The sequence below is a fragment of the Gouania willdenowi genome, chromosome 14 (genome assembly GCF_900634775.1).
Source record: "Gouania willdenowi chromosome 14, fGouWil2.1, whole genome shotgun sequence".
Lineage (NCBI taxonomy): Eukaryota > Metazoa > Chordata > Actinopteri > Blenniiformes > Gobiesocidae > Gouania > Gouania willdenowi.
This window is the reverse complement of record NC_041057.1, coordinates 20,780,832-20,805,288: the sequence shown is the minus strand read 5'-3', so window position 1 is coordinate 20,805,288 and position 24,457 is coordinate 20,780,832. Positions and strand designations below refer to the sequence as shown.

The window sequence follows — 24,457 nt, the reverse complement described above, 5'->3', positions numbered from 1 at the left end:
TTATTATAGTGGAACATGGTGTCAAACTAGGTCATCTCCATATATGTACTCAGATGGATACTACTCAAATTTTTTTCTTTGAAAATACGGAATTCGACAACAATCTCCTTGGTTTTGCTGACATTCAGCAGGAGGTTGTTGTCTCTGCACCACGTGGTCAGAAGATTGACCTCCTTCCTGTAGTGGGTCTCGTCGTTCTTGGTGATGAGACCCACCAGTGTTGTGTCGTCCGCAAACTTCACCATGTGGTTGGAGCTGTAGGTTGGTGTGCAGTCGTGAGTCAGTAGGGTGAAGAGCAGGGGACTGAGCACACAGCCTTGGGGGGCCCCTGTGCTGAGTGTGATGCTGCTCGAGGTGTTGCTGCCGACTCGTACTGCTTGTGGCCTCTCACTGAGGAAGTCCAGCAGCCAGTTGCAAAGGGAGGTGTTGAGCCCCAGCTGGTCCAGTTTACAGATGAGTTGTTGTGGCATTATGGTGTTGAATGCCGAACTGAAGTCTATGAACAGCATTCTCACATATGAGTCCGTTGTGTCCAGGTGGGTAAGGGCTGGGTGCAGAGCAGAGCAGATTGCATCCTCTGTGGAGCGTTTTGCTCGGTATGCAAACTGAAAGGGGTCCAGGGTGGGGGGGAGGATGGACTTGATGTGAGACATGACTAGCTGTTCAAAGCACTTCATGATGATGGAGGTCAGTGCCACAGGGCGATAGTCATTGAAGCAGGATGGAGCAGGTTTCTTTGGCACAGGTATGATGATAGTGGCCTTAAAAAGGGATGGAACAGCAGCTTGTTCCAGAGAAGTGTTAAAGACATCACTTGGACAGATTTTTATAACCAATGTTAACAATTTTCACATACGAAATGCTCAACTATAGACTAAGCAATTCTGTATTTTAGCACCACACTGTGACAATATATGTCCGATTTGATGTTAACTAATTAATCAGTTTTTAGATTGAGAAGCAAAAATATGCTTTCGTTAGCATAAAAAGGCCAATTCTGTTTATTCTATGGATAAATGTTTAAAATTACAGCTGGTGCACAGCAATGAATGGGGCCAAACATGAAAGCAGCTGTTAGCGTTCAAAGGCAGATTTTTAAAAAATTAGTTATTAAGAGAAAAATCTGAAGACGAAAAAAAAAAAAAAAAAACACACAAATTGCAACTTGACACAAGGAGATGTCTGTCATTTGTTTTTAAATTAATAGAGATTTATTGGCTCCATTCTTGAGAAAAACTGATGAAACTTGTGAAAGTCAAAATGCTGTAATAGCTACATTTTCATGAAAGTTACACATATGTAGTGTAACATACATTGTTTATTTGTTGTCAGTGTTCAGGACGTTTATCTTTCTCTTGCTTAAGTATCACCACCTTTAGCTTTAGCAGCTGAGGCAACCTGGCAGATTAACAAAGTGAAACACTATTAGTGTTACAAATCAGACGGTCTTCTTGTTAAACGGTGACAACCTTTGCTGTCGTCTTTATGAATTAACAGTAGCCTAACCAATGCTAGGTATTTTCATCTGTGACGTAATGTTTTTACGATGTATTTGTTCATAGCGTGTCGTTTTGTTTGAAAACAAAGTGATTCGCCTGCCTACCGTGAGCAGCCACCGTTTGAAACACTGGGAAGTCAGTCATCGATTACACGGGATACCAGAAGAAGGGCTGCACCACAGCTCGTGACGTAATGAAACCTCAGGTGTTGAGACTCACGCCTGATGAGCTGAAACTGCGTGCGCGCCCCCGCCCACCTGTTGCAGAAACCGCCTAAAAAGCTCGTTCCCGTGCCTTCCGCTCCACTAAAGGCGCGGCACAGGAACAGGTGCGTACGGACTTTCCTCAAAGGCATCCTGTGTTAAAGGACTTTACTTTAACTTTATTGTTCATTAAAGTAGATTAGAATACATCCTAAACTTAAATTTGAGGACGAAAACTAAATTAGGTCAGTTTTAAGTCGAGTTCATTCATAAACAACAGGTGGAAGAAGGTTTTTTTTTTTTGTTGTTTTTTTGTGTGTTGATTCAACTCGAAGGAGAAGAAGCGAAAGGAAAATGGCCAACTCTGGGCTGCAGATTCTGGGATTTACCCTGGCCCTTCTGGGTGTTATTGGACTGATAATTGGGACCATTTTGCCTCAATGGAAGATGTCTGCCTATGTGGGGGACAACATCATCACGGCCATAGCCATGTACGAGGGGCTGTGGATGTCCTGTGCCTTCCAGAGTACTGGTCAGATCCAGTGCAAAGTGTACGACTCCATTCTGCAGCTCAACAGTAAGTACTCAGAGAAGAATACATGTTGTCTAGAGTAACTTATTTATTTCTCCCCTGTAACATGACATGGAGTACCTTTTATTAATCAGCACCTGTAAGCTGAATTCTATTTCCGTTGCTGGGATTGATGATGAACTAGTTCTGCTGTAATTAAACAGGAAAAGGACAGTTAATGTTTGACAGGCAATGGTTAACAGTTTTATCAATCTGGTTGGTTGTCTATAGGATTCAATGTCCTGGTCTAACTGGTTTCTGCACCACCTTACCTTAGTTCCCCTCATATCCCTACCATCAGTTCTTTGACTAAAGCCTCTCCTTCTTTTGCTATGAAAACACTTTCCTCCTGATAAGTTGGTTCCTTTCACACTTGGACAATGATTATCCTTCGGCCTTTTGTTTCCTTTCCTCTATCTGCCCCTCCTCCTCCTACCTAATGTTTCTCAGAGGCAGTTACAGGTTAAACAACATCTCCATGAGCTCATGTTTAGTCAACAAGTGGAGAGGTCGGCCTTTACAAGCAGGTGGTTTTTACTTTAAAATGAGTTAGTGTTTGGTAATGAAGTGAAAAGGACGTGATCAGCTCTAGAAAGTGTTTGTCTATGTGCCATTCCTTGTAATTATTGCTAATAACAAAACCCTACCTTTGACAAACCAGCTCAATGAAAACATGGCAAGTGGCAGATTAATGGCGTACCCTTAGGCCTCAACTGCCTTAATACGTCTCCTGATACAGGCTCCACCCTGTGGGTTGACTTGGCTGATGCGCTGCACTTTACGTTGTCGCTGCATGTGCACACAGGGATTAGTTGGAGTCCAAAAAAAAGTGAGAATTCCTTCCAGGGGTGATTCATTTTGAATCTAATCAGATTACTGTACAAGTTTACCATCTGGAGTAAATGTATGGAACGGTTAATACAGGGTAAACTCAAAACTGGACTGTGAACCTTGATTTTAAAAAGCCATATTTCCACCAATAAAAGCTTTGATCAGGATGTGACAGCCTGAGATTGGCAGAGCCGTTCCCTGTATTGAAACCTGAAACCTGGTCAGACCTGTTTTAGCCGTGCACTCATGCACATCCACACACACCCCCACCCTCCCCCTCCATGGTTTCATTGGGCCCTTTGACATTCTGTGCTGCTATGACTCTGACTCTAGACAGAAGCTTCTCTGTTGTTCCTGAAAACAATCTATTTCCTCTCCCCCCATATGTTACATTTGACTGTTACAACTCACATTAAAAAAAAAAAACTACTTTAAGTGACATATTTACTCGCCACACCCTTAAAATGCCATTTGTCAGTATTGCGCGTTAAAGCTCATCCTGTTTTCTTCGCAGGTGCCCTCCAGGCAACTCGGGCTCTCATGGTTGTAAGCATTATCGTGGCGTTGGCGGGTTTGGGCGTCGCCTGCATGGGAATGAAGTGCACGACCTGTGGAGGAGACGACAAAAATCGCAAGTCTCGCATTGCGATGATTGGCGGCATTATCATTTTGATAGGAGGTAAGACGCCACTCTCACTGGGCTTTGGGTTTTAAAGTTATTTATTTATTTTCCTAGTTTTGACAGTTTTTCTTTCTCACAGCTCTAAGTGGAATCATTGCCTGTTCTTGGTACGCTCATGACATCATCCAAGCCTTCTACAACCCCTTCACTCCTGTCAATACCAAGTAAGTACACACTACTGTAACACCGCTCACACTACTTTAAGAAGTTGTTTACCTGTGTTTTAATAATTGAATACTTGTGCGCTCTAAAGGTATGAGTTTGGAGCTGCCATCTTCATTGCCTGGGCCGGAGCGTTCCTCACAGTAGTTGGCGGTGCTATGCTAGCAGCTTCCTGCCCCAGAGGCAAATCTACACCCGCACCCAAGTACCCCATCTCTAGACCTCCCAGCAGCAACAAGGAGTTTGTTTGAATTGAACAGTTCAATGCTTAAGGAACATTCATGTAGTCACACTGTAAAACCTGCTAAAGGAGGCCATGGGAAGTTCCCTGTTTGTTTTTTAAAAATGTATTTTAAAATGATGTCACTGTAATATTTTAATAAATTCAAAGTTCAAGTAATGGCTGTATACTTAAGAGCTCTCAGGCCTTCCCCTATTGGTTACCATAGTGAGTCCAGTTTTTATAATGCAGTACTAGGGTATTTTAATGCTAACTCCATGGATTGCGTCATGCCATGTGCATTACAAAGCATCAACGCACAGAATCAAAGTGAGATGAAGCGATGGATGTCATTTTGCCACTTATCTTCAGGCTGAAAGAAGAATCTCTACACATGGAAAGCTTTTCTTGTTTTGTTTGTGCCCTTTGAACACAATCATTCAGAACCATTTCCCACAGATTAAGTCGTTTTGATTTCTAATGAGCAATTTTACTTACTGTCCATATTTTGTCTGACATGTAATGTAACCAAAGGTTCAGACATCACACTTTTTTGTTCCTGATTTTATGTCATTTTTTTATAAACACTTTTTAAGTTGTGATTTACTATTTTGTGTTGTACATAAAATAAATGTGATAAGTAATTGTTGGTGTAAAATCCTTGAACATTTTGAATTGCTTTCAAGAATAATAAAACAGTTTCCGTCTCCAGAAACTAAATTTAAAACAGTAGTTTATACAAAATCGTGCACAATATCTTAAAACCTACAGAAAATTGGAGTACTGAAATGAGTGAAACCTTAAAAGACAAATATGCCTTTTTTTGTCTCTACAGTGAACATGAGGGATATTTGTATTGATTTTACTCATTAGTGGGATGCAGTACATTATCATTCAGTGGGAGATAAGGTTGTGTTGGAGCGTGACTGAGAATCACTGTTCTCATTAAATACCCTTTAACTGTATCTAGCAGAGATGGGCAACTTTTAGAGTGGGGGCCACAAAAATGATTGATCCAAGGGCCACATCATTTAGAATGGTATTAATACCCACACACAACCTAATGTGTGGGTTTTTAATTTTCTGTTACTCACTTGGGTCCTTTAGTATGTTGGGGTTTTTTTGGGGTCATTTTGTGTTTGAGTGATTGTTTAGCGTGTATCATTTATGTAGTTTTGTTAACATTTTGTTTGTGTTATGTTGGGCTTCATATAATTTGCTGCATGAATTACAATAATTTTGGGGGCCGCCAGTTCACCACCAGTTATGTTGCCTAGGTCTGGTGTATAGGGATGAATGACAAAAGTTCAGAAGGTGAAAGTTAGTGTGAGACCTTACATGCCATACCTGGAGCAACATACATGTTATTAGGTTACTATTTAAAATCTGAACACTAATTTTATTGCAGTTTATTTTTTTTATCAAATATGTTTCATTTTAAACTTTGGACTTTATATCTATAGTGTACTTGTAATGTTTTACTGTGGTTGGGAGACTTGAGTATTTACCGCATAATTCAAATTAAAGCTGTTTCACATTTATTTTTGATAAGTGAATGATTTTTAATGTAATGTATCACAGATGTTTCATAACACTTTCCACAATGGCAACGTGTGGTCATTCAGAGCAGTTTATTAGTCATAATTTAAATCCTTATTGGCGCAATTTTTCACAAACTTTAAGCCCACTACTTTTAGGCGCCACCTTCTGGAGTTAGTTGGTAAAATCAGGCTGCACAGATTCCAAGAAAAAACCAAACAAAAATGTTTTACAGTTTTACCAAAGACACACTAATGCATTCTTAAAACATAGGATGTGCAATTAGTCCATTTGTGGATACTGTATAACAGCTTCTACAACTTTGCTCGGGCTGTTTATGGGGATTTCTGTGAAGTTGTACACAGACACTGATGTAGCACGAGATGCTCAGTTTCTGCTCCACTTCTTCCCAAAGGTTTTTCAGCTGGTTGGGATCAGGACTGTGTGCTAGAACGTCAATTTCTGGAACACCAACCTTGCTCATCCAGGATGGATGGAGCTTGCTTTGTTTACTGATGCTCAGTCACATTAGATCAGGAAGGAGAGAACCATTTCACTAAGTTGGGAGCATGAAATAGTCCAAATACTGTCTTTGACTCGTACTATGAGGCCAAGCCCCATTCCATAACCCTCCCTTAAGTAAATTTTTCATTTTCACTCATGTATACCAACGTTGTGGTTTATTTAGGATTGAGGAAATTTCACAGCTGGATTTGTTAGGTTTCTTTCACTGCACCACACTGGAATCCACTGAGAGCAACCTATTGTTTTAGGTTTATAGAAGTAGTTTGCATGCAAAGGAACTTATATAAACACACATCTAAAAAAGTAGATCATGAACAAGTTTTGTATTTTTGGTCACTCGTTTCAGAAAGTCTAACACATATACGTTATAGGCTCATGACAGTGAAATATTTTAAGCATTTATTGAAATTTTGACGATTATGGCTTACAGATAACGAAAACCCAAAATTCATAGAGATGTTGATTTCAATTTCCAGCAGGACTTCACACCTGCCCACACTGCCAATGGTACCAAAAGCTGGTTTAATGACCATGGTGTTACTGTGATTGACTGACCTGACTTGAACCCCATAGAGAATCTATGGGGTATTGTCAAGAGGAAGGTGAGACACTAGACCCGACAATAGACTGATGACCTGAAGGCTGCCATCAAAGCAACCTGGACTTCCATTACAGCTCCACAGGTTGATCAACTCCATACCACACAGCATTGATTCAACATTTGTTTAAAATATCCCTTTTTTTTTTAAAGTTGATCTTTTGTAATATTCAAATTTTCCGAGATACTGAATTTTAAAAAATATTAAACTATCTCATAATATTTAGATGTACCTGTATATATTTGGCCTGACTTTCAGCAACAGAGTGTAAATTCAAGCACAAACAAGGAAGGAAATGTGCATTGGTTGCATTTTAGAATTTTATTTCTTTCAGTTTTTGAAGTGACGATTCAAATCTACAGCCTTTGCTTGAATACATGGAATGGTTTAACAGAAAGGATCACATGTTAACTCTTGAATGGGTTAAGGTTTAACAATGGTATGCATCACATAAGTTTTAATAGTTGTAGATTTTTTTTGCAACTTTAAACAGCAAGGCTAATGTATGGATTAAACTTTGTGATTCTCTTAAAGGACGGTAAAACCCTCAACTTCATTCACTATGCCATTTCAATTTATTTATAAAATTACACTGGAAAAACACCTGAACATCTTAAATGTCATTTCTGAAAGTAAAGTGAGTTAAACACATTGCCCAGTACCTTAGAACTGATAAAAATAACCAACCGTGATTCCATGTCATGCAATCTTCATTGCTAAATGAAATTAGTCTTTCCAGACTTAAAACCATTCTGCACTTTTTTGCTGCCAACATGAAGTATTTACACATTTAAGGAAATCTGTAAATTAGGACAGAGATGGATTTTTGAGAAGGTGTGCAATCACCATCTCCAGTCTATTTGTCAGGTTAGCTTTGACTAGAGCCATTTCAGACAAGCATGATCAACAAGTTGGCTTTGAAGAGGCAACGATACTGTGGGCACAAGCAAGCCATAAAAATTTAACTGCAACAAATCAAGGTTATTTAGTCTCCTTCAATGTCTGTCTCCACTTCCACAGCTCTGCAATATCCTAAAAAAAGACCAAAGAAAAAAAACAAAACAAAATGAGCTCTGTCACAATACATTTTGTGTACACAGTTCAGATTATATTAATCCATGTCCTCTACCTTGGGGTTTGAGACTTTATGACCATTCTTCACAAAGTTCTCAAACTTTGGCTGAGCTTTGGGTAACATGACTCCCTGCAAAACACATGAAAAATCACACCAGTTACCATCATAGCATTAAAAACAAAACTACACCGCAAACAGGATGCAGAAGACATGTACCTTTTTCACTGCCTCCATCATTTTGGCTTTAATCTCTGGGATTGATAATGGAGATTTAGGTGATTTGTCCCCTTTACCTTTAGGCGTCCGCTCCTATAAAAGGAAAGGAACTGTTAGCAGATATTTACATGTCAGCAATGGAGCTGAATCACTGTAGTGAGTGAGTAGAGGTCCAGGAGAGGAACAGCAGGTCACCTTCTTTGTGGCTGGAGTGTTGGGTTTGGGGCTTTTGCCGTTTTGAGCCTGAGGTTTTTTCTTGGTTGGTGTTGGTTTGACCTGAAGCCAGGAAGGGAAAATACAATAAAAACCACTTAAACATATTTTCACATGACAGTTATTAAAGTTACAGCTCACAGAACAAATTACTGACCTTCACAGGGCTTTCCTCCATTTCACTCCCTTCTTCATCTTCCTCATCTCTAAAAAAAATAAATAAAAAGATCCGTCAGCACGATTTTAGTCAAAGAATATATTTATTCATTTAATTGGCTACAATTAAAAAAAAAAACCTGGCGAACACCTGATGAATTATTTGTCATTAAAGCTGCAGTTTGTAGAATCGTGGGACGCTCCATGCCCCCCCCCCCCCCCCCAAACTACTCTGTCTTCTTGGGAATGCTTGCATGCACAACTGTGGAAGTCTTTGCTCCATAGAGACTAGTAACAAACGTAGGCACTTTCTGCTGTTATTGGAGTTTGCTGACGTTTTAGGAGACATGAAAGCACGTATCACTCGCTGCTGTGAGAACAGTCAGATGCTCACAGTCACAGCAACTGATCACATATCAGCAGCTGATCAGGGCAGACAGACTCCACACTGCAGATTAATTGCGTCTGTTCTCTGTCTTCACCTTAAATAATGATTCTGAAGTTTACAGGCTATTTATCCCATCTCTTATTACTCTGACTCAGTATGTGGGGCAGACAGCGCACGGAACTGAAAGCGGATCACGCTTTGTGCATTTAAATTGTTGATTCTCCACCTTGGACTTCCTTTTTTCTCTTGCTTTGTAGTGTAATCACAACTAAAAGCTGGATTAGAGACTTCTGCTGGAATATAATGCCATGGGACTGTCCCTACTCTCAGAATGTGAATGTGCAGACTTAACAAGCAGCCAATAATAATGCTTATAACAGCTTATGGGATCTCCCTGTTCGTAGAAAGATCTGATTGTCTGAGCTTTAAAAATACAGAAGCATGACACTCCTGTATATCTGGAGCTTAAGACATGAACATCAATAACAGGAACTGACTTTGGTCGTCATGGGATAAATGATTACAATATGTTAAAAAATAAAACAAATTGTTAAACTTGTGCCTGAAAATACAACAAATAACATGATAGGACAACAACCAGGTCAGTTTATCATCTTCAGTTAATCTAACTCAGGAAGGTCAAGTATTTCCTTAGTTATGGTAATTACAGTGGCAGCACTGCTTGTGTCAACCGCCAAAAAATATTGCATTTTTGCACTGAACATAACTTACTCATCATCCTCGTCTTCATCCTCTTCTGCATCAATTTTAATTTTTTTCTGTAAGATCAGAAGCACGTTAAATATTTCACCAAATACTCTGATGTTTAAGTTAAAATTAGATGTTATTTCTAACAAACCTGAGGCTTGGCAAGAGAAGAAGAGGCAGGCCTTTTCTTTGATGGTTTCACATCTTCCTCTTCTTCCTCCTCCTCTGCCTCCTCTTCATCATCTTCATCAAAACTTTGATCTGCCTCCATCACTAAAAAGGAACAAGATGTTTGAAATAAAAACCCAACAGTTGCACAAACACTGGTCCAATTCTTCTACATCTCACCATTTCAACAAAACCACAACAATTTATTGAGCAAACTAGTTATACTTACTGACAAGGTGTTGCCCACTGATGTGGATCGGACCAGAGCCGGCTTTCAGGCGAAAAACAGCCGGTGGTGTGATTGTAAAACCTCCAAGAGACACCTGTAAGAAAGTCACAAGGATTTGTCATAATACTGCCTGTATATGGTCTTAAACTGTATAGAAACTGAACAAAAAAAACAATCTTACACTTGGCAGGGTGGAGGGCTTCAGGGAAACCAGCACAGCCTTGATTTTGTCGCCCTCTGCGTCCTGACCTTCAACCTCCACAGTGTGAAGTTCATCTTTTGTGTTGACGTCCACACAGGCCTTAAGCAGACAAAAAAAAAAAACATTTTATAGCTCAGTATTAGTTTGTTTAGTAAGATTATTAAATGTTATTTCACACCAAAAACTACAGATTAACCTTGACAGGGTCCTAAATATAAGTGGTGTCCTGAGTCAATTCATTCTCTTCCAATAGGAATACAGATATTGCAGCCTGGATAATTAGCATTACAGCACTAATTATATTTACTTTGACTACTTATTTTGTAGTGTGAAATGTTAGAAAAAGTTTGATGAAGTAAAACTACTCAAACAGAGAACAGTCAAGAACTGATTCATTTACTATTAACCATTTAGTCGCATAAATTTTAACTTTAAACATGAGAATATTCAACAATTGAACAAAAAAACATTATATTGGAGATTTTAGATGCAGGCAGATAATCGGAGGCCCTTAAAAAAATTAAATAAATCATGACTGATATTGGGATTCTTACTAAATATAGAAAAGAATAAAAACACGTGTGAATTGTATTTGTCATTAGGTACTTTACTACTGATGCTTGTGTTTTTTAGTAATTAGTATGCATCAACAAGTTAATGATACACTAAATACTCCTATTGTTATTTATGAGTGAATACTCTGAGATTTTGACATGGTTGTTAGCCACACAGACGTGATATAAAAAGGCCATTTAAAGCTAACAGTTCATAGTAAAAGCTAGTATCCACTGACCATAAAAACACCAGGAACAAGTTGCATTCATTTTCTGATTCTTAGGGTCACGACTTAATTCAAAATCAATTCTCGTTTTAACCGATTCACAATTGATCCAATGCATGTGTTAAAGGTGCAGACTGCAACTCTTACAAAAGTAACTGTCACATTTGCTAAAACTGTCACTATGTAAGGACAGCTTTACATGAAACTAGTAGTTTATATGAAAAAAATAGGCTCATTGAGTCCCCCCTGCTGCTCCGACAACCTTTGGCAGATTGCACCGCGACTGAGCAATGATTGTGTTTGATGGACTGTCGGACAGCTGTTGCTCACAGTCCCCGCCCCTTTCCCGGAGTGCCGTTTTTACAGTGTATGGTCTGGAAGAGTAGAAGATGAAATTGGTGACTTTTCTGCTTGAAAGGTAATTACTGCTGCTTGATTTACATTATGTTTGATTTGTAATTGTTACAATAGAACTCTGTGGTGCATGTGTTGTTCATGTGCGCAGCAGTCTGTGTGAGCTGAGTGTAAGAGAGGGATCTGAGAGTTGCGGACTGCACCTTTAAGGCAAATTATGGCATCAAAACAATATAGTTTGTATAAAATATATTTTAAATAACTGATTCCAATGATGAAATCACACAAAGGCAAACTTAAGACAAAAGGTAACATTTATTCACGCTAAAAAAAAAAAAAAATAAATAAAAAAAACTTACTCACTATACAAGAAAGAACTTATGTATACATATAAGTTCAAGGTGTACAAAAAAAAAAAAATTCTTTTCAAAAAATAAAATTGCCTAGATAAAATCTTATACTAGCTGCCTTTTTCTCACAGAAGTAGTTACAAAAATTAACTCTACACAAATTGGTGTGTGATTTTTCAAAATTTAAACTTTTTTAGTAAGTCTCAACTATCAGTGACTACAAGAATATGTTATGGCATACAAAAAATAAATAAATAAAGCTTCTGCAAATAAATAAAATTGTTGGCTGCCTTTTCACCTTCATAAAAGGTGCCCATTTCAAAATACACAACAATTAAACTAATATTTTCTTTGATATTTAAAAAAATTGTACAGTCAGTAAAGCACATTCAAGACCTCTCTTTTCACCCATCCTATTTTTTCCACCACCTCTACAAGTCCGGCCATGTTAATAATCCACTTCACTCCGTGTAAATAAAGACATAACTAATCAACAATTAAGCCACGAGAGAAAATAATTACAGAACACTAATTTAATGTAATATATTAAAAGGACAGGGGTCACGTGAGCACAAACGTTGAGGGCACCCACCATTCTCAGGTCCAACTGATGCTCAAAAACATCTTCCTCAGGATTGAACAGGACATCCTTCTCTGCTTCCAGAACACATCCTGAAAACACAGATCTACTGTTAACAGAGGCCGACAGACATCAATCGGACTAGAGTTTCCCCAAAATCTCTGCACAATATACAAAGATGTACAGTAGGTGTTGATAAGTGCTCAGCAGCTGGACTGGATTAAACTCAACACAAGAGGGCGCTGCAACACTGAGCCCACCACATGCTACTAAGACTGGGCCCAAAGCTGTTCACATGCTGGAAGAATTTAGAGATTTATAATGCATTATAATAATGTAAAATATGTAATTACAAAAAAATATGAGTGCTCGTTTTTTTGTATTCAAAAATGACGAACATTTCCATTTCACATTTCTATTGATTTTACATTTTAGCTGATGGCTTTTAATTATCAAATGAGACAAATTGAAAGTAATTATCAAAAAGAAAATTGAACATATCGCTAAATAATATTAATCAATGATTTTGGCGTAAGAATACACCAGGAATGCTGACAACCATTTTAGGGTCATTCGAGGTGAGAGGAGAAGTGTAACACATGGGTGTGTTTGACCCACAAACACTGAACATGCTTCATAGACATGCTGTAAATACACATAACACGATATTATTTATATGGAAGTAACAACGACTGTTCGGAATATTGTTTAAGTCGTATCTGAGCTTTGGAGGAAGACGGTCCACGTGTGTTAGCAGCCACAATGAGGTTTGAAGAAAGTTGTATAACTGCCCATTTTAAAGAGTAAAATGTTAGATAAATTAAACGTGAATTGAAGTGAGGTGTCATTTTAACTTTTAATAGGTGGCGAGGGAGATTTTTTTTTTTTTTTATTCATACAGCGTCGCCATGTCGGACCACGTGTGTGGTACTATAGTGTGAAGCTGCACTGCTACCAAAGCTAAGCTAACAACCTGCAATCTGTTTTCACAACAAAAGTAAATAAATACACATTGGACATTCATTATTCATTTAAAAAGACAAACCACGTGTAACTGCGTAGCACGTTTGGCTGGGTGAAATACAGTAAAAACCGTATACATGACTATAAAAAGTGGCAAAACTCCTCCGGAGGCACGATAATGATACAAAGCCATTCTTACCATATAGAAATGTCTGTGGTGCAACGTGCTCTTCGTCCATTCCGTTCATAGTAGAAGTGAACAGTTAATTAGCTCTGATGAAGCACAGTGTGGAATATCACGTTGCTACTGCTCCTCTTCTTCTGTGGTTTACGTATACACGAGCACGAGGAGCGCCCTCCGCCGGAAATCCGTGTCAATTCTTCTTTTTCTTCTTCTGCTTCTGTTAATTGGCGGTTGTCAAACAGCTTTAGGAGCATTACCGCCACCTTCTGGACTAAAGTTCAGGTCAGTTTCGCTTCACTTGTCTCCTGCACTTAAAAAGACAGGCTCACTTGGTCCAGATGTAGTTGGGATGGGACGCTATGCTTTGTTGGTTGATTGTTGACCACAAACTAAATGGGACACGGGAGCATGTTGTTGGGTAAGAAACAGAGGTCTCATTTAGCAGTAGATCAAAAAACACACTTTGAAAATGAAAAACCAGTTTGTGGATGCCTGAATTTTTGCATCCCTCAAAACAGGCAAGTGAGTCTGAATTTGGCATAAACAACATAAGAATACAGATTCATTTTGCTTTTTGTCAAAGTTTCAGCCTATGAGCAGCCACTGTGAATCCATCTTCTTAATGCCACTTAATAAATAGCAGTGCTTCATGAATCCCTCTATTACGACCTATCTGTTTATTAATTCTGTACAACATACTATTTTTACATTATTTATGAGCTCACTATCAAAAGCTTCAAACAGTCCCTTGGGACGATCCTTTCACTGACCATATATTTGTAATTAAACACATCTCTGATTTCTTTATTCACAAAAATGTGTTATCACCACAGGTTCTTTACTATATCAAACTTTCAATTAGTATTTATCAATTTCCTTTCTTAATTTCACAAGAACGAGTAAAGCATTTTTCATCATAAATTATTTATTTATTTATTTATTTATTTATTTTTATTTATTTATTTATTTTTATTTATTCAAAGGGGCAATGCATTTTAATAAACATAGAAATGTAAATATGCCAGAATTAGCCAATTGGCTACTCTGTTCCAGGTCTCTAGAATGTACAGATGATCATAATTGTTGTCACTAAAACTGATTTCAGATATTCGAGAATGCATGGAAATGTCCTTAGCAACAAACACGTGACAGATTAAGATCAGGGAATTTGAAATGCCATATGAATGTGCAAACACTGAATAGAACTACATTTAAACACTGGAATGTCCTTTATTTTAAAGCCTTCTTTTTTTTTTTAGGAATATTTTGAATCATGGAGACAGCTGGATCAGAAATGTGAGGCTGTGATGTCACCATGACATTGAAAGCACAAAGATATAAGCAGGATTAATATTTTAGTGATTCAGCAACTTTTAGCCTGTTTTCTGTCATGGTGGTGCTTTCAGAAAAACCTTCTGCTGGCGTTGCATTTGTTGAGTCAGTTATTTTGCAACGTGCACTTTGAGGGACGAGAGGAGGAAAATGTTCATTACTAAAGGTACGTACGTTGGCTTTCATCAGCGTTATTCAAAGGTTCCCCTTCCAAACCAAAGCAGACATTCTATAGGGCGCCGATTGTAAAATTATGCATCCTAAAATAAACAGCTACTTAATTTCAACTTTTAGCAATGAACCACATTAAAGAAAAAAAACACAAAAACAAAAAAAACATGTGTGAAGTTTGTTGTTACTTTTGACCAGATTTACAGCAATATTTGTGATACTTTGTGATCTTTCTCTACTCAAAAAAATACGATGACAATGTTAAATCTAAATCTAAAGGTTAAATATTAAATATGCATATAAATGTTAAATGTAAATGATGAATCTAAATGTTGAATCTAACTCTAAATGGTAAATCTAAATCTAAATGTTAAATCTAAATGTCAAGGGTGAAGCTAAATATTTAGCTAATATGCAAATTCACTGGAAGAACCAACATAAAAGCTGGTGAAATTGCAAATTACCTACATATTTAGTTTCATCCGTGACATTTATATTTAACATTTATATTTAATTATTTAGATTTAAATTGAACCTTGATAGTTAACATTTATATTGTATTATTAAGATTTAGATTAAACTTTTAAATTATATTATTTAAATTTAACAGTTTGATTTGACATTTGAGGGGGACAGTCGTTTCATTGGTATCTGTCATTGTGTCCTTTAGCAAGGCACTTCACCCACATTGCCTCGTATGAATGACATGTGTGAGTGAGTGTTGGTGGTGGGCTGAGGGGCCGATGGCGATATGGCAGCCTCGCTTTCATCAGTCTGCCCCAGGGCCACTGGAAGTCATTTTGAACAGGAGGTGCACTGAATTTTTTTTTTTTTTTTTGGACAAAAAAATGTATGAGCCTCGAGGCCTATTTAAAATACATTTTAAAAATAAATAAATGGATTGATATTCTCAATACTCAAGTCGTTTTTTTACATTTACTCAAGTAAGGAATCTGGGTACTACTCTGGCCACTAGCCAATCATGGAGTCCAGGATTGCTCCAACATAGCCAGAGGATCTCTGAGCATCCACACGTGGCTCAGAGCGTTATCTGGATGTTGTCTCCGGTTTGCAGGTCAAAAAAAGGAGTAAACACGTGTCCAGACAAAGCTACAAAGACTAGCTGAGTTAACTTGATGCAGCGTGATGTCCTTCATGTGTCCGTCACTTTCTCTATAAATCTACAAAATACGTAACTTAAAGAAATGCACAAATTAACTGAAATACAAAGATGCATTTTAAACATTCTAATGAAATTTACATTTTTAAACAACAAAAATACGCATTTTTAACCACTCCTTTTAACCTATTAAATTATCACCTGGCTACATTTATAAAATAATCCAACCTACTTTAAAGCAGGTTACTTAGTTTTTTCAGAGGTAAATAAATAAATAAAATGAAATCTGGTTACTGAAAAAGTGACATCATCACACAGAAATGCAACAGTGACATCATCAAAGGAATGGAAGCTGGGTCATTTGATGTTTGGAAGCTGGGTCCTTTGATGTTTCACCAGTCAATAAAAAGCTGTGAAATTTGGAATCTGGTGAAATCACACTTACATCAAAAGAAATTTTAAGTTTGCCTTTGACCTAATCAGGCTTTAAACTCAGTGGTATCAGACATATTTTGTCAAGGTTTCAACACTCCATTAAGCTAAAAAGCCAGATTTGAGCTCAGAGCCAAGGACAAAAAAGCTAAAACCAAGTGAACTATGGCTATTTCTAGGCATTATGAACCTTATCGGTTTAGGATGGATCGTGGAAACCATTATATTCAGGATAAAGAAAAACCTACAAAGTCATCCAAGAACCTTCTTGGTAAAGGCCCTCTTCTCCTCCCGAAGGGAAAAAAAACTGACCTCGTAAGGCAACAGAGTGAAGCAAGGAAGGAAGGTGAGAAGAAACTTGAACCACGTAAAGCTCGTCAGTTAAAATACACGGAGAAGCAACATTTGAAGACAAAACCACAGCATCAAGAGAAGTCAATGAAGCCGGCATGTCGGCAGAATGTTGTCACGCAGGCTAATGAAGAAAGTGAGCAAAAGGAAAAAAAGATGTCTCCCTACACAGTTACAATTGAAGAGATCTGTCAGCTCCCTGATAAGTACAATGGCATAACAGGTGAACTTATAATGGGACAAGGAGAGGAAACATTTAAGGAAGAAGGTAAAAAGACAGAGGAACAAGGAAAAGAAAGCGTGGATGGTGCAAGTGTGGTAAGAAGCATTGACGAGGAGCGTTCAAAGAATGAAGAAGAGTTAGAGATGCTGGCACGTCACCAGGACTTCATCATGCAGACAGAACTTAAGGAATTTCAGCAAGATAAAAGGGTGCAAAAAATCAATCAAGAAATTGCTGCACTTAAGCTGCAGAGTGATTTAGTTGATCAGATTTTTGAAAAGGAAAAAATCCTAGCTGAGCAGGTGGAAGAGAAAGCACGTTTAGATGAGTTGAAGGGACGCGACGTCGGGAAAGACAGTAGGATAATCACTCGACGACACAGACAAAACTGCACTGAAAATGCTAAGTACATCAAAATACAGATAGAAGAGCTCAAAAAGCAGGTGCAAATGGAAGAAGACAGGAAAAAGAGTTGTGAAAGGGAGTATGCAGAAATGAACCAGGAATGTATCCAGTTATACGTAATGGCTCGGGAGGCCAAAAAGGCTGAAACAAAGTGGACTGCCCAACAGAACTTACTTCTTACTAGGGAGAAAGAACGGGCCAAAAAGGAAGCATTAGAGGGAGAAATACAGGAATCCCTTCAAGTCAAAGATTGGATCGATAAGAAAGATGCTCAACATGCAAACATTGCTGCTAGAAAACAAAAACTCAAGCAGCTACAACAGATACCTGTTGATTTGGTGTCAGATCAACTTAAAACAATACATAAGAACATGAAACAGGACCATGAAGAGGAATTCAAACGACTTAAACGAGTCAAAGAAGATGAGTGGAAGAGAAAGCAACAAGTGTTGGCTGAGAATAAAGCAAATGAGATCAAGTTGTTGAATGAAGGCTTGGCACAACAGTTGGAAATGAACGCTCAAAGCAGGCTCACAGAACTTGCACATCAGCAAAAACAGCAACAAAATGATGTCAAAGAACTTCTGGCCCACCTGGCCAAACAGAAACAGGAAGATCAGAAGCGTCGACAGGATTTGCTAACTCACAGCAAACTCCTGAAAAAGCAGGTGGAACAGCAAGAGTCTTTGAAAGCTCAAAAACTTCATGAGAAATGTAATAATGAAAAGAAACTTCTCAATCGCGAAAGTTAAAATCCAATCGGATTGACCAATACATAGCGGACAAAAATAAGGAATATGTACAAATCCGCAATCAAGATAACTTTTTACGTTTTCGAACCGGCAGCCGCTATCACCCTAGTTTAGCTAATAAACCTGGGGTAAACAGCTCTAATGGCAAAGTAGTTCTCCCCCCGATTGGACCAATAAGACAGCAAAAGAAAATATCAGTTTTTCCCACCCCCCCTGATTGTCTACCAACATAGTCTTTCCTTCCACCTATTGCTCCCAAAAAAGGAAACAAACTACCAATTATGCCTTTTGCCAGCAAGCTACAATAGGCAACAGGAGCATGGCTTGTCCCAGTTGCTCCCTATTCTATTGCACCCCCCCTCCCCCCCCCCCTTTGACCCGACTACGGATAAGCGAAAGAAGATGGATGGATGGGTGGATGGATGGGGATGCACTTCCATTCTTGTTCATCACCTGAGGGAGGGCGAGAATGCTTCAGATACAGTCTTTTAAACATGTTATTGACATTTTGGAGCATACAGCATAAATAAAGTCAAAATGGACCAAAATATCTTTTGTGGAGATTTTTCAATGAAAAAAAAAGAAGTATAGAAAGTATACATATCAGTGACACACACACACACACACACACACACACACACACACACACACACACACACACACACACACACACACACTAATATAATGTACAAGATTTGTAAATGTTGACTATGGTCTATGGCATTTTTTCTGTAATTGTCTTTAAAAAGTAAAAATGAACAAAGAACAAATAATTATTGATTAATCAGCAGTGCATGAATTCATGTGCAGTAGTTCTTGTTGCATAATAAAACATGCCAGTAAAATTGAAAAAAAAAAAAGATGAATTTTTTAAATCTCCTTCTCGCCACTTGTGGGTGCTGCAGCACCCTTAGCACCTCCACTTCCCGCAGCCCTGGCCAATAGTAGCTTACCACCACTGTGGAGTGAAAGAATATGCCCTCATTCTGTAAGTGCTTTGAGTGTTTATGATAAAGCACTATGTAAAATCCAATGGATTACTTATTATTTACATTTAACATTGACTTTATATTTTTACTAGGAGAAAAAAAAATCCAAATATTACAAGTATCGCTGTAAATCTGGTCAAAAGTAACAAAAAAATTCACATACGTTTTTTAAAAGTGGTTTGTTGCTAAATCTTGCTGTTTATTTTAGGATGTGCAACTTTATAATTAACACCCCATAGACTTTCAGTGTTCTTTCCATTTTACATCATCTGAATTTCTAACCCAGTATTAAGTAACACCTGGCAGTTTATACCACATTTTTGAGATGTTAGTGAGGTATGAACCCAGCAGATATCTTAGATCTACAGACACAGGACCAGGTGTTTATAAATGGAGTTTACAGCAAACATGGTGACGCTGCTTTTAGTTGTTATGCTGCAAAAAAGTGGAACAAACCTTTTTTTCTATCATTTTAGTGTTTATTTATTGTTTTTACTGCTCATTTTAATGTTCTCCTTCATTTTTAATCTGTTCAATCTTTCCTGTTACACTTTTTAATCATGTAAAGTACACTGAAGTGCCTTGTGTAAGAAATGCGCTATACAAATACATTTTCCTTGCCTTGCCTTTATAACCATCACTATCCCCATCACTGTTTACATATAAGACTGAGATCTCCAACATCTGCAAAACATACCATTATATTCATTTATTAACATGTTTTTGGTGTGTTTACCATTATATTAATTTATTAACATGTTTTCATCCTCTTGTTTGCTGGCACTTAATACTAAAACATCTTCTCAGTATGTTTTTTGTTAACACTTTATTTTTACATATTTTTGTAAATATTTAGCTAATATGCAAATTCACTGGAAGTACCAACATAAAAGCTGGTGAAATTGCAAATTACCTAAATATTTAGTTTCACCCGTGACATTTATATTTAATTATTTAGATTTAAATTGAACCTTGATAGTTAACATTTATATTGTATTATTTAGATTTAGATTAAACTTTTAAATTATATTATTTAAATTTAACAGTTTGATTTGACATTTGAGTGGGACAGTCGTTTCATTGGTATCTGTCATTGTGTCCTTTAGCAAGGCACTTCACCCATATTGCCTCGTATGAATGACATGTGTGAGTGAGTGTTGGTGGTGGTCTGAGGGGCCGATGGCGAACTATGGCAGCCTCGCTTTCATCAGTCTGCCCCAGGGCCACTGGAAGTCATTTTGAACAGGAGGTGCACTGAATTTTTTTTTTTTTTTTGGACAAAAAAATGTATGAGCCTCGAGGCCTATTTAAAATACATTTTAAAAATAAATAAATGGATTGATATTCTCAATACTCAAGTCGTTTTTTTACATTTACTCAAGTAAGGAATCTGGGTACTACTATGGCCACAAGCCAATCATGGAGTCCAGGATTGCTCCAACATAGCCAGAGGATCTCTGAGCATCCACACGTGGCTCAGAGCGTTATCTGGATGTTGTCTCCGGTTTGCAGGTCAAAAAAAGGAGTAAACACGTGTCCAGACAAAGCTACAAAGACTAGCTGAGTTAACTTGATGCAGCGTGATGTCCTTCATGTGTCCGTCACTTTCTCTATAAATCTACAAAATACGTAACTTAAAGAAATGCACAAATTAACACAAATTAAATGCATTTTAAACATTCTAATGAAATTTACATTTTTAAACAACAAAAATATGCATTTTAACCACTCCTTTTAACCTGTTAAATTATCACCTGGCTACATTTATAAAATAATCCAACCTACTTTAAAGCAGGTTACTTAGTTTTTTCAGAGGTAAATAAATAAATATAATGAAATCTGGTTGCTGAAAAAGTGACATCATCACACAGAAATGCAACAGTGACATCATCAAAGGAATGGAAGCTGGGTCCTTTGATGTTTGGAAGCTGGGTCCTTTGATGTTTCACCAGTCAATAAAAAGCTGTGAAATTTGGAATCTGGTGAAATCACACTTACATCAAATGAAATTTTAAGTTTGCCTTTGACCTAATCAGGCTTTAAACTCAGTGGTATCAGATATATTTTGTCAAGGTTTCAACACTCCATTAAGCTAAAAAGCCAGATTTGAGCACAGAGCCAAGGACAAAAAAGCTAAAACCAAGTGAACTATGGCTATTTCTAGGCATTATGAACCTTATCGGTTTAGGATGGATCGTGGAAACCATTATATTCAGGATAAAGAAAAACCTACAAAGTCATCCAAGAACCTTCCTGGTAAAGACCCTCTTCTCCTCCCGAAGTGCAAACAAACTGACCTCGTAAGGCAACAGAGTGAGGCAAGGAAAGAGATGCAGAGGAAGGAAGGTGAGAAGAAACTTGAACAACGTAAAGCTCGTCAGTTAAAATACACGGAGAAGCAACATTTGAAGACAAAACCACAGCATCAAGAGAAGTCAATGAAGCCGGCATGTCGGCAGAATGTTGTCACGCAGGCTAATGAAGAAAGTGAGCAAAAGGAAAAAAAGATGTCTCCCTACACAGTTACAATTGAAGAGATCTGTCAGCTCCCTGATAAGTACAATGGCATAACAGGTGAACTTATAATGGGACAAGGAGAGGAAACATTTAAGGAAGAAGGTAAAAAGACAGAGGAACAAGGAAAAGAAAGCGTGGATGGTGCAAGTGTGGTAAGAAGCATTGACGAGGAGCGTTCAAAGAATGAAGAAGAGTTAGAGATGCTGGCACGTCACCAGGACTTCATCATGCAGACAGAACTTAAGGAATTTCAGCAAGATAAAAGGGTGCAAAAAATCAATCAAGAAATTGCTGCACTTAAGCTGCAGAGTGATTTAGTTGATCAGATTTTTGAAAAAGAAAAAATCCTAGCTGAGCAGGTGGAAGAGAAAGCACGTTTAGATGAGTTGAAGGGACGCGACGTCGGGAAAGACAGTAGGATAATCACTCGACGACACAGACAAAACTGCACTGAAAATGCTAAGTACATCAAAATACAGATAGAAGAGCTCAAAAAGCAGGTGCAAATGGAAGAAGACAGGAAAAAGAGTTGTGAAAGGGAGTATGCAGAAATGAACCAGGAATGTATCCAGTTATACGTAATGGCTCGGGAGGCCAAAAAGGCTGAAACAAAGTGGACTGCCCAACAGAACTTACTTCTTACTAGGGAGAAAGAACGGGCCAAAAAGGAAGCATTAGAGGGAGAAATACAGGAATCCCTTCAAGTCAAAGATTGGATCGATAAGAAAGATGCTCAACATGCAAACAATGCTGCTAGAAAACAAAAACTCAAGCAGCTACAACAGATACCTGTTGATTTGGTGTCAAATCAACTTAAAACAATACATAAGAACATGAAACAGGACCATGAAGAGGAATTCAAACGACTTAAACGAGTCAAAGAAGATGAGTGGAAGAGAAAGCAACAAGTGTTGGCTGAGAATAAAGCAAATGAGATCAAGTTGTTGAATGAAGGCTTGGCACAACAGTTGGAAATGAACGCTCAAAGCAGGCTCACAGAACTTGCACATCAGCAAAAACAGCAACAAAATGATGTCAAAGAACTTCTGGCCCACCTGGCCAAACAGAAACAGGAAGATCAGAAGCGTCGACAGGATTTGCTAACTCACAGCAAACTCCTGAAAAAGCAGGTGGAACAGCAAGAGTCTTTGAAAGCTCAAAAACTTCATGAGAAATGTAATAATGAAAAGAAACTTCTCAATCGCGAAAAGTTAAAATCCAATCGGATTGACCAATACATAGCGGACAAAAATAAGGAATATGTACAAATCCGCAATCAAGATAACTTTTTACGTTTTCGAACCGGCAGTCGCTATCACCCTAGTTTAGCTAATAAACCTTGGGTAAACGGCTCTAATGGCAAAGTAGTTCTCCCCCCGATTGGACCAATAAGACAGCAAAAGAAAATATCAGTTTTTCCCACCCCCCCTGATTGTCTACCAACACAGTCTTTCCTTCCACCTATTGCTCCCAAAAAAGGAAACAAACTACCAACTATGCCTTTTGCCAGCAAGCTACAATAGGTAACAGGAGCATGGCTTGTCCCAGTTGCTCCCTATTCTGTTGCTGCCCCCCCCCCCCTTTGACCCGACTACGGATAAGCGAAAGAAGACGGATGGATGGGTGGATGGATGGGGATGCACTTCCATTCTTGTTCATCACCTGAGGGAGGGAGAGAATGCTTCAGATACAGTCTTTTAAACATGTTATTGACATTTTGGAGCATACAGCATAAATAAAGTCAAAATGGACCAAAATATCTTTTGTGGAGATTTTTCAATGAAAAAAAAAGTATAGAAAGTATACATATCAGTGACACACACACACACACACACACACACACACACACACACACACACACACACACACACACACACACACACACACACACACACACACACACACATGTACAAGATTTGTAAATATTGACGATGGTCTATGGCATTTTTTTCTGTAATTGTCTTTAGAAAGTAAAAATGAACAAAGAACACATAATTATTGATTAATCAGCAGTGCATGAATTCATGTGCAGTAGTTCTTGTTGCATAATAAAACATGCCAGTAAAATAAAAAAATAAAAAGATGAATTTTTTTAAATCTCCTTCTCGCCACTTGTGGGTGCTGCAGCACCCTTAGCACCTCCACTTTCCGCAGCCCTGGCCAGTAGTAGCTTACCACCACTGTGGAGTGAAAGAATAATGCCCTCATTCTGTAAAATGCTTTTAGTGTTTATGATAAAAGCACTATGTAAAATCCAATGGATTATTATTATTTACATTTAACATTGACTTTATATTTTTACGAGGAGAAAAAAAAAATCCAAATATTACAAGTATCGCTGTAAATCTGGTCAAAAGTAACAAAAAAATTCATATACGTTTTTTAAAAGTGGTTTGTTACTAAATGTTGCTGTTTATTTTAGGATGTGCAACTTTATAATTAACACCCCATAGACATTCAGTGTTCTTTCCATTTTACATCATCTGAATTTCTAACCCAGTATTAAGTAACACCTGGCAGTTTATACCACATTTATGAGATGTTAGTGAGGTATGAACCCAGCAGATATCTTAGATCTACAGACACACCTTTTTTTCTATCATTTTAGTGTTTATTTAATGTTTTTACTGCTCATTTTAATGTTCTCCTTCATTTTTAATCTGTTCAATATTTCCTGTTACACTTTTTAATCATGTAAAGTACACTGGAGTGCCTTATGTAAGAAATGCGCTATACAAATACATTTTCCTTGCCTTGCCTTTATAAC

General features: G+C 37.9%; 3 protein-coding genes across 3 annotated transcripts; 2 read left to right on the top strand and 1 right to left on the bottom strand.

The window, feature by feature from the left end:
* The first annotated feature begins 1,801 nt into the window (after positions 1–1,801).
* Positions 1,802–4,815, top strand: cldn7b (claudin 7b). The gene is made up of 4 exons (XM_028466027.1): positions 1,802–2,279; positions 3,619–3,783; positions 3,866–3,950; positions 4,040–4,815. The coding sequence occupies exons 1-4, from the start codon at positions 2,057–2,059 to the stop codon at positions 4,197–4,199; spliced, it is 633 nt and encodes a 210-aa protein (XP_028321828.1). The 5' UTR covers positions 1,802–2,056; the 3' UTR covers positions 4,200–4,815.
* Positions 4,816–7,133: 2,318 nt separating this feature from the next.
* npm1a (nucleophosmin 1a) lies at positions 7,134–13,571 on the bottom strand. Its single transcript, XM_028466023.1, has 11 exons — positions 13,414–13,571; positions 12,264–12,343; positions 10,166–10,285; positions 9,985–10,078; positions 9,739–9,860; positions 9,612–9,658; positions 8,493–8,541; positions 8,318–8,398; positions 8,123–8,215; positions 7,961–8,035; positions 7,134–7,863 (listed from the first exon to the last, which is right to left on the bottom strand). The coding sequence occupies exons 1-11, from the start codon at positions 13,460–13,462 to the stop codon at positions 7,813–7,815; spliced, it is 861 nt and encodes a 286-aa protein (XP_028321824.1). The 5' UTR covers positions 13,463–13,571; the 3' UTR covers positions 7,134–7,812.
* Positions 13,572–21,210: 7,639 nt separating this feature from the next.
* On the top strand, positions 21,211–23,826 carry LOC114476052 (trichohyalin-like). The gene is made up of 2 exons (XM_028467297.1): positions 21,211–23,033; positions 23,818–23,826. Exons 1-2 carry the CDS (start codon positions 21,324–21,326, stop codon positions 23,824–23,826), a joined length of 1,719 nt encoding a protein of 572 aa, XP_028323098.1. The 5' UTR covers positions 21,211–21,323.
* The last annotated feature ends 631 nt before the right edge of the window (positions 23,827–24,457 follow it).

What these genes read in the sequence shown, in the direction of transcription:
- cldn7b (XM_028466027.1), top strand. Translation starts at nt 2,057, where the DNA reads ATGGCCAACTCTGGGCTGCAGATTCTGGGATTTACCCTGGCCCTTCTG. An exon ending in CTCCATTCTGCAGCTCAACA is followed by an intron (nt 2,280 to 3,618) that starts GTAAGTACTCAG and finishes TTTTCTTCGCAG; the next exon opens with GTGCCCTCCAGGCAACTCGG. An exon ending in TTCACTCCTGTCAATACCAA is followed by an intron (nt 3,951 to 4,039) that starts GTAAGTACACAC and finishes TGCGCTCTAAAG; the next exon opens with GTATGAGTTTGGAGCTGCCA.
- npm1a (XM_028466023.1), bottom strand. Translation starts at nt 13,462, where the DNA reads ATGAACGGAATGGACGAAGAGCACGTTGCACCACAGACATTTCTATAT. An exon ending in AGCCCTCCACCCTGCCAAGT is followed by an intron (nt 10,079 to 10,165) that starts GTAAGATTGTTT and finishes ACTTTCTTACAG; the next exon opens with GTGTCTCTTGGAGGTTTTAC. An exon ending in TGGAGGAAAGCCCTGTGAAG is followed by an intron (nt 8,399 to 8,492) that starts GTCAGTAATTTG and finishes TCCTGGCTTCAG; the next exon opens with GTCAAACCAACACCAACCAA.
- LOC114476052 (XM_028467297.1), top strand. Translation starts at nt 21,324, where the DNA reads ATGGCTATTTCTAGGCATTATGAACCTTATCGGTTTAGGATGGATCGT.